This window comes from Schistocerca nitens, chromosome 4, assembly GCF_023898315.1.
Source record: "Schistocerca nitens isolate TAMUIC-IGC-003100 chromosome 4, iqSchNite1.1, whole genome shotgun sequence".
NCBI lineage: Eukaryota > Metazoa > Arthropoda > Insecta > Orthoptera > Acrididae > Schistocerca > Schistocerca nitens.
This window is the reverse complement of record NC_064617.1, coordinates 729,255,613-729,266,257: the sequence shown is the minus strand read 5'-3', so window position 1 is coordinate 729,266,257 and position 10,645 is coordinate 729,255,613. Positions and strand designations below refer to the sequence as shown.

General features: G+C 44.0%; 1 protein-coding gene across 1 annotated transcript in view; it reads left to right on the top strand.

The window, feature by feature from the left end:
- Positions 1–875: 875 nt before the first annotated feature.
- LOC126252907 (probable phospholipid-transporting ATPase IA) overlaps positions 876–10,645 on the top strand; it is a 631,593-nt gene continuing 621,823 nt past the window's right edge. The window contains exon 1 of the mRNA XM_049953883.1: positions 876–999. Within this exon, the coding sequence (XP_049809840.1) occupies positions 933–999 (67 nt within the window). The 5' untranslated portion in view covers positions 876–932. The remainder of the gene's footprint in view (positions 1,000–10,645) is intronic.

The following is a 10,645-nucleotide window of genomic DNA, read 5'->3' as shown; positions in this document are numbered from 1 at the left end:
TATTAAAATAAACTCGATACTGCATGACCAATTTTCAGCGCCGATATTTAAGGAAATGCTGCGTTATGCATGGTTTGCTTCCAAATTATTGGCTGAAAGAGAGGTTTTTCAAAATGTTAGAAACAAAAAAAAAAAAAAAAACTGACGAGCGGGACTCGATCCAACGACCCAGCGATTACGGGGCTTGAACGCTAACCAGTCGGCTACCGCCGCCGCATCATGATAACAACGGCCACGCACAGGTATATATTTGACGACCGAAATTATCTTGCGATTTTCTCAATAGCGCTTGAGAAGTACGCGCTACTGCTTACACATTCTGTTGTCCTCATGGATTACTTACTATGTATGTACGAAGTCTGCAGTAAATCCGCGTTCCAAACGTCGTGGCCTCCGCTTGTTAGAGTGTGAGATCACACCATCCCCAGTTTTCAAGTTTCTGTCCTTAGCGGTTTGGGCTGGGCGATGACGAGTCAGTCAGGTCATTTCCTTTCATACAGAGGGATTTTCCGATGTCCCCGTTTGTCGAGTGAAGTCATTAAACATTTGTTGAAAGCACTAAACACTGAAATGGTGTTTACTAGTCTGCCGGAATAATCGAGGTGACCCTCCAAACTTGAGTCAGCGACGTCCTAACAACGGTGCCCGAGCTTCGGAGGTAATACGAAGTGAAAGCAATTTGGTCCGCCCCACCCCCGCTAGGTGTTGGGCGCCGCTGTCAGTCGGGACGCACGCGTATTGGTGCTCACCGGCCGGGCCGCGGGGCACGCTCGATACCTCGTGACGTCATGCGGTGCGCGCCAGGTGCGCATGCGCGGAGGCCGCGGGCAGCGGCTCCAACAAGTAGGCAGGAGGCGCGCTGCGCAGTGCGCGGCATGGAGCCGGTCGCGACGGGCTGACGACTGTGTAGCGGGAGCAGGTGACGAGCTGTGATGCAGGCCGCGCGCGCCTTCCTGCTGCGACGCTGTCCGTGCCCCTGGAGGGCGCGCGTCTCCTCCCGTAAGTCCACGACGCTGTCTCCTTCCTCTCTCCCTGTCTTCTGGGCACTCACCTGCGTGGTAGTCATTGCAGCTTCTCTCAATTTTGCACGTCCACGATGTGTTTCAAAATATTATTTATCATTCGATAAATGTTAATCACATATTATAATGATATTGTGTTCGCTTTCCACTCCGGAGAATGTCACAGGCTGCTCACAAAACAGTTCACAACAACACTGTCTACAATACTGAATCCACCTAACAATGGTGGTAGATACTCATTAACTCGTAGTGGAAACTGAAAAAAAGAAAGAAATTGACTGGTTAAACATGCTAATACAGAACAAAATTTCTATATTCTAAGAAGAACCGTGCCTGAAACGCCTTAATACGAACGTTATGACTTACTTCTGAATGATTTCTCCCAACCCTTTTAACCGAGTAGCTACTCTCAGTGTTCTACTTGTACCATATGTTTCTCGTCCCTTCGTAATCGGACAGGTTCACAACGTCCAACTCACTTTGAAAGAACCTTGGAGGCATCTTATGAAAAGTGATGTTTTCTGGCATACTCCACTGTGATGTCGACAAGAAGGCGACCTTCTTTTGACGAAAGTTCATCATATGGGTTCAATTATAGTGTACTGTTGTAACTTTCCATTTTTAAACAATAAAATAATTTTGTCTTAGTTTTCCATTCTGGACAGTGTCCTCGATTGCTCACAGAAAAGCATTTACAACTGAAAGCACCCGACAGCGGTAGTGGAAGCTTCGTACATCGTAATGGAAATGAAAAAAAGTCTATTTAAACATATTCATACAATTCAGCTGATCTTAACATTTGCAGTTACATATAAATTAAAATCTTCATATTCTAAATATCTGTTGTTAAAATCTGTTTGTCAAATGGAAGGAACTGTCAGCCCAAACCCTTCTGAAACACCTTTCGCAACCGTTACTCTTACCTAATTACCTATATTTGAATGGTATCTTCCTATCCTCTTAACGAAGTAACTACTCTTAATGTTGTACGTGTACCATATGTTTCTCGTCCGTTCGTAACCGGACAGGCTTAAACCGTCGAGGTCAAAATGAGAGGTTTTTGGAGATATTTTATTGAAAAAGGTGTTCTTTGGGGTATTCCAGTGAGATGCCGGTAAGAAAGTGAACTTTGTTTACGAGAATTCATCACATGGGTTCAAATTTTCGACTTCACATAGTGTAACGATTGCTTTCCTCCTTGCATTCCCACATGCTGCCTATAAAACTGAGCGTATAAAGTCATTTACGCCTGTGTTCACCTGATGATGCAAGTAAAACACTCCAAATAGTGTCGTGAAACTGGAAAAGTTCTTTCAGATATCTGTGTTGCAACAGCAGCTGTTTCTTCTAATGTAAAAGACTTACATTCAAGGAATTTATGAGTGAGACATTTTTTTGACAAATGAACAAAACAATTTTGTGCGTAATCAAGTCTGAAAATCTGTTATCAGCCTTTCACGGGCATTGTACTAGCCCAATGACTCGTCTCTGCATAATTTCGACCGTCTTCACCGCCGAGTGGATCTTCGTGTTTTATGCGTTACATATGTTTACAAAATATTTTATACAACACTGTTAATAAGCTGGAAGGTTCATTCATACATATAAAGAAGAATATATCCTTTCTAGCGACCAGTATTGCACGTATAGCTGTCAATCGAATAACGGCTGTTGAACATATGGACAGTATCATTTACAAATCATACGACTCAAGATGACTCGATTAACATGGAACCGTTGCAGATTTTGACTGTATTTTAAATAAAATACCTCGTAACCGTTTCCAGATAAGTAAAAGTAATTTCATATGTTTCTTACTCTTTCTTAGCCCGGTTGCCTATATATGCTGTTGAGGCCACAACGAAAAGTGTTGGAGGCACATGACTAGAAGAGATAACCTCTGTCATGTTGCGAATAGTTCAGAGACAGGAGACAGCACCGTCTTTTGCGTACGAAAACTGTCGCGCATTTTCGCGACTTGTATACTACGGAGGATTTATCACAGCTGATTAAGGAAATCTAATTAAATATTACCGCAAAATACCAGTCTGGTTTCTTTCCTGCTTCGTGTCATTCTTTTGCCCATACGCAGACATTTTCTATAGGCGATAAGTCGTTCTGGCAACAGTTGTTAACAGCCACTAGAGCCAATGAGACTCACGTTGTCAGTAATAGTGAGGAAAATCACTTAAATGCTTTGTAGACGGTTTCCCAATTCTGGGCGTATCTCATAATGTTAAAAAATTTCTGTAGTTCGCCGACAACACTATCACAGCTGCCGGTCTTCGTTTTGGATATGTCATTTACCTGCCTTTATAAATTTGTTGTCAGTAATACAATAATGCGGAAAAAATCTAGTTTAAGAAGTCCTGGACACGAAAAACCTTTCCCTTAAGTCTTTTCTTTGGGGAAATGGCTGCAAAAAGCGGTGGCATATGATACATTAGCTAACTCATATATTTTAATAACCAGCAGAGAATCAACCAGAGTTGTTAGACTGCATTAGTTAATTGGTAACTACACAATGTATTCCCGAAATAACTACCTTCTGTTCAAAAGCAGATACAGCAGTATGAAATCCTAACGAGTTCTTGGATTATGACACGGGTTTCGTCACGTGTACGCATCTTTACATGGCAGGTCAAATTTTGTCCGAAACTTTCCACAATCTTTTGAGACACAGACACGAAAAACTAAATTACTGCTCTGCCATCGACAGGAACACGTTAGTTTCGCGCATGTACGGACAACGCTCTTGGAATAGTCAGAGATACGATCTGGGAGACAACTAGCACTTGACCTAGGCTCTCGTTGTCATTGCAGAGAAGCGCCGACTCTCGTTTCCTAACTCCGGGGGGCCCCTACTACGTATGAAACAGTGAGGCTTTTCCTTTATTGGTGTTCAGCCATTTCGGATGGGCTGATGAAAGAAGGCAGGTGGATGAGAAGGGAAGCTTTATTCTTGACAGCTAATTCAGCTACAGTTGACGATTGTGTACGAGAATGACGAATAAATGTGAGCGAGAGACAGCGCAAAGCAGTCGCCACTCGAAATCTAATAAAGTATTTCGAAATCAGCACTGTAAACAGCATTCTGAAAAACATTGGCCCCTGCCAGTTCTCTTTTGCGTCACACTTCATGTAATGAGAAAATGGACTGCAATATAGGCACACACATACTCTCCCTCAGTGATGGATTTTCGCTCGAGAGGCTACAAGCGGTCTGTTGGCATCAGCTAAATATAGAAGTATCTGCATCACGAACGTAGTTCACCGGCAGTTATTCAAAATGCGTTCATCAGCGCTACGAGCGACGCTGATGAAACACTACCCAGCCAGGAGGTGCCGGACGAATCCACAGTGCGCCCACCTGTTATCCACTTCGTCGCAATGAACTTCTTCTAATCCAAGAGCGCTCTCTTAGCGCGTAAAAGGAAAACTGGAACATACGGACATGGTCTCAAATATGCGATTCACTTAAATAATGTTTGACTCGTAGATCTCAGCTGAGCCATTGTGGTTGGCGAATGTTCAGAAGCAACAAAATAAACATTGATAATGTGAAATCGAATCTTGCTGTTTCCAAATTTATGAATAAATTGCTAGACTGGATCGGCAGCACTCTCAAATTGTTGGCTAACTATGGAGTTGTCCATAGGAAGGCGTGCTTTTTAGAAAATTATGAAGAAATTTGGAACGATTTACCAAGTATTCCCTCTTGATTTGCTGAGTTCAGCTACGGTAGCATTGGAGTGAATTTTTATAGTTACGGAACACCAATATGTAAGATGTTAATCGTGAACAAAACACGTCAAGAACTTCACGAATAATTGTGGAGAGAACACGTCAAGAATTTAATGATTAATCGTGGACAAAACACGTCAAGAACTGCATGATTTATAATTGTACAACTGAGCTTGAACTTTTAGTGACACAAGCGATTTCGGTCAGAAAGAAGGCCCACCTCCTGAACGTAACAGAAAGTATGCTGACTGGAGTCCTATGAATCCTGTATAATCACAAATTATTTAGTTCTCGAAGTACATCAAAGCTCGCCAACAGCGGGCACTGAAAATAGAACAGTTCGTACATCCATATTTAAATTGGATGATGGTGGGACATCAGCTCGTATAAGTATTTTTTTTTTTTTTTGAAAATGAAACTCTTCCAGCTGTATTTAAGATTTCATATTTATTTGGTTACTAGTTTCGACGTTGCGTCTACGTCATCTGCAGGCCCGTACAATTTGATGATATCAATTGTGTGTGGCTTCTTTAATCCACTGGTTTAAACTTCACACTAGTTAACTGCCCGCCATCCACGTGGAGCACGTATTGGTCTTACCGCGGACTTCTAGTACTCAGCCTCGCACAATTGATATCATCAAAGTGCACAGGCCTGAAGATGACGTTGACGCAACGTCGAAACTAGTAGCCAAATAAATATGAAATCTTAAATACAGCTGGAGGAATTTCATTTTAAATAATAATAAAAAGAAAATAGAACAATAGATCTGAAACCTACCTAACAGCGCCGCAACGATTAGTACGTACGGAACGAAGAAGTACGTATAAAATCCGTCTTTATCTTTTAACGAAGGTAAATGCAAAGTAATGTCGGTAAGCTCGGTAAGCTAGAGAGGGAACCCTATAGTTTCTGATTACATAATTAGTAATAACATTTTGTAGCCTGTCATCTAGTTTACAAATCTAGCGCTGATACTACAAACCGTTACGAAATATAATATATATCTGTAGTAGGGGAGGCAAGAGGACATCTCAAGATTCGTTGGGGATAGTAGTGATATTGAGAAGTGCACCTGTTAAGAATACTGCTTAATACACACTCGTATGGTCCTGGAGTGTTGCTGCAGTGTTTTCAGGCATTACGTCTAGAGAATTCAGAGACGTGCAGGACCGTGGCAGGTTGGGGTAGCCCATAGGAACGAGTATCGGAGATCCACAGCGAATATAACTCGGAATTACTGGAAGAGGGACGTTGTTCTGGTCAAACCCTGCTTGTGAAATTTATGGGGCTCATATTCAGGGACGTCTGTGCAACAGTTGTACTATCTTCATTGTATATCTCATGAACTGATCCGTACACAAATGGGATAGGCTAGGGAGTGACCAATGTTGTCCCAAAATAAGTTGTTCAAGCATCATCGGTGATTGACAGAGTATAATCAACTCGTAACGGAGCTACTGATCGTAATTATAATCTTGATAGGCTGAAACTTCGCAACTGTTGAGAATTACAACCAGAAACAAAGCAGTGCTCCAGGGAAAATTTCGTTGAATGGGCATTCCTTATCCGTAACTAGTTTCACATCTAAACCCACCTCCAGACTTTGGCATTCATTTCTTGTGCGACACGCCGTGATTGAATTTGTCTCACAAGTAGCCAGTGCACACGGAAACACATTCTGTATTATGTATCATTTCAAGGAAAGAATTATTTCCCTGTATACATTTCGGAAACTACGCGGAGAGCCTTTGTTTATATGATAGTATCCATTCACAGCGGCTGTACTACTATCGTCTATAAACCTTTGTTGGCTTACTAACCTGTACGTACGTTCTATTTGTTTTGAAATAGGCGATAGTGACGGTGTTACAAAGATTACGCATTTTTCCACCAAATGTTGCTTGCACTTTCCATGTGAATCCTTTTATGCTGGAAACCTTATGCGGATTTTCAGATTTGCGAAGAAGGAAATTTCACTCTGCGAAAGAGGAGAGGACGATTTCGTACCTAGTACATTTTCTCCCTTAAATCACTCCACATCAAATTCCAGTTTATTTCGGGTGGTCTGCATCATCCCGTAAAAAGGGAATTTAAGAATTTTGTTGACACGGACTGTCTCTATAAACATTTCTAGAAATAATAATGGGAACAAGTGTACATTGTGCTGCCGTTTTTGTGCCCGAAAATGGCATGAAAGCCCGAAACTGGTTGTAAAATAAGAGCACTTCACCTAGCAGCTGTCGGTGTGTCTGTAGATTATGATTTTCATTCATTACTTGTCAGCTGTGAAGCACTATTAAGAACGACTTTCGCATCAGCTGATAAACAATTACTGATACCTCTTTTAACACTTGTAGCCGTAGCATTGGTCCTCTTTATCTATATGCTGAGTATTTGCACTTCATCACTGTTTCTTTTTCTTTCCATTCTGCCAAGTAAAAGACAATAGTAATAGAATAATTCAAAATGCACGTTTTCTTCGGTATTAAAAGTAACTGCTAACATACCAGTAACTTTTTCACGTACAGTTGCCACTTTAATGTGCGAAGCTGCTGGTTTATGATTGTTCTGATGCGGCCCGCTACGAATTCCGCTTCTGGGCCAACCTCTTCATCTCAGAGTAGAACTTGCACCCTACATCCTCAGTTATGTGTTGGATGTATTCTGATATCAGTCTTCCTCTACAGGTTTTACACTCTGCAGCTCCCTCTAGTATCATCGAAGTTGATGTCTTAGCACAAGTGCTACGCTCCTGTAGCTTCTTCTTTTCAGTAGTTTCCATATGTTCCTCTTCATACGAGCCCTGGAGCTCTGCCTACTGCTCCGCCCTCTTTGGCAAGGTCGTTGGCAGTCTTCGGTCGTCATTGCTGATGATTTTTACTCAAAATTTAAGTAATAGCTAGGTTCGAACCCAGGACATTTGATAAGTAGTCAAAGACGCTACACAACACACGCATACACACTCTTTCTATTTCTCGTTGCCTGCCGCTGTGGCCGAGCGGTTCTAGGCGCTTCAGTCCGGAACTGCGCTGCTGCTACGGTCGCAGTTCCGAATCCTGCCTCGGACATGGGTGTTAGGTTTAAGTAGTTCTAAGTCTAGGAGACTGATGACCTCAGATGTTAAGGGCCATAGTGCTTAGAGTCATCTGAACCATTTTTTCCTCGCTGGCCTTTTTGTTTTTCGTCTTTCTTCCGCGGGGGAGTGGTGAGGGGGGGGGGGGTTAAAGAAGGGGGGAGCGCGAAGTGGTTCTGTGAGTATGTCACATTACGTCCCTCAACGTTCGTCGTTGAAACCCAGACTTAGTTATTATGGTTGCATACCTCAATCGATAAAACCGGTGCCCTTATAGCGTCACTCTTGTTCGTATGTCTGTATGTCCAACTGCTAAGAACTCCTTTTATCACTAACGGGTAAAAGTATCAATTTGAAATTTATGTCACGTTCTAAAGTCTACGTTCCTTTGGTGGTGTAAAAAATGTAAGCTCCTACAGCAAAGCAGTCAGAAGATACGACCATTAATGTCACATATTTTGATACCGATAGCAAAAATCGTCAAAATTCTCAACTTCTGGGGGGAAGGGGGTTTAACTAGCTATATGCATAATTAAATCTTTATGGCGCCCTCGGTGTGCGAGTGCTACTGGCACATACACTCCTGGAAATGGAAAAAAGAACACATTGACACCGGTGTGTCAGACCCACCATACTTGCTCCGGACACTGCGAGAGGGCTGTACAAGCAATGATCACACGCACGGCACAGCGGACACACCAGGAACCGCGGTGTTGGCCGTCGAATGGCGCTAGCTGCGCAGCATTTGTGCACCGCCGCCGTCAGTGTCAGCCAGTTTGCCGTGGCATACGGAGCTCCATCGCAGTCTTTAACACTGGTAGCATGCCGCGACAGCGTGGACGTGAACCGTATGTGCAGTTGACGGACTTTGAGCGAGGGCGTATAGTGGGCATGCGGGAGGCCGGGTGGACGTACCGCCGAATTGCTCAACACGTGGGGCGTGAGGTCTCCACAGTACATCGATGTTGTTGCCAGTGGTCGGCGGAAGGTGCACGTGCCCGTCGACCTGGGACCGGACCGCAGCGACGCACGGATGCACGCCAAGACCGTAGGATCCTACGCAGTGCCGTAGGGGACCGCACCGCCACTTCCCAGCAAACTAGGGACACTGTTGCTCCTGGGGTATCGGCGAGGACCATTCGCAACCGTCTCCATGAAGCTGGGCTACGGTCCCGCACACCGTTAGGCCGTCTTCCGCTCACGCCCCAACATCGTGCAGCCCGCCTCCAGTGGTGTCGCGACAGGCGTGAATGGAGGGACGAATGGAGACGTGTCGTCTTCAGCGATGAGAGTCGCTTCTGCCTTGGTGCCAATGATGGTCGTATGCGTGTTTGGCGCCGTGCAGGTGAGCGCCACAATCAGGACTGCATACGACCGAGGCACACAGGGCCAACACCCGGCATCATGGTGTGGGGAGCGATCTCCTACACGGCCGTACACCACTGGTGATCGTCGAGGGGACACTGAATAGTGCACGGTACATCCAAACCGTCATCGAACCCACCGTTCTACCATTCCTAGACCGGCAAGGGAACTTGCTGTTCCAACAGGACAATGCACGTCCGCATGTATCCCGTGCCACCCAACGTGCTCTATAAGGTGTAAGTCAACTACCCTGGCCAGCAAGATCTCCGGATCTGTCCACCATTGAGCATGTTTGGGACTGGATGAAGCGTCGTCTCACGCGGTCTGCACGTCCAGCACGAACGCTGGTCCAACTGAGGCGCCAGGTGGAAATGGCATGGCAAGCCGTTCCACAGGACTACATCCAGCATCTCTACGATCGTCTCCATGGGAGAATAGCAGCCTGCATTGCTGCGAAAGGTGGATATACACTGTACTAGTGCCGACATTGTGCATGCTCTGTTGCCTGTGTCTATGTGCCTGTGGTTCTGTCAGTGTGATCATGTGATGTATCTGACCCCAGGAATGTGTCAATAAAGTTTCCCCTTCCTGGGACAATGAATTCACGGTGTTCTTATTTCAATTTCCAGGAGTGTATTTGAAGATGGTGTCCCGCAGCTATAAAATTTTTAAAAAGACCTTATTGTTCACCACCAAGAGCTGATAATGAATACTTCTTTGTTAGGAGCAGCTTCAGCCCTCAGAGTATTATCATGTTTCATAAGATATTTAAAACTGCTTACATTGCGATAGAAAACCAATGGCGTCCATTAGTTGTCAAGCAGTGAAATGCAAGTATATTACATTGACAATAGGTTTTATATCGCCGAGTAAGCTGATTTAAAATTCTTATAACAGTTTTCAGTCTTACTGAGCGGCAGTCATACAATAACTTTTAAACGAACGCACTGCCATTTGACTGTATTGTTCTTTATTTAATTACGAACCAGGTTTCGGACTTTTATGCCACATTCAAGTGATTGAATTTATGGCATTAACATACAGTGCTTGTTGTTCTGCAATATATGTTAATGTCGAAACTTCCTGGCAGATTAAAACTGTGTGCCCGACCGAGACTCGAACTCGGGACCTTTGCCTTTCGCGGGCAAGTAGAGCACTTGCCCGCGAAAGGCAAAGGTCCCGAGTTCGAGTCTCGGTCGGGCACACAGTTTTAATCTGCCAGGAAGTTTCATATCAGCGCACACTCCGCTGCAGAGTGAAAATCTCATTCTATGTTAATGTCGTAAACTCAATCACCTGAAAATGGCATAAAAGGCCGAAACCTTGGTTGTTATTAAACAAACAACAATACAATCAAATGGCGGTGTATTCATTTAAAAATTAAAATTGTTATGATACCTGGTAGTCGTCTGAAGAAATGAAACCGGTCGTAATAAAG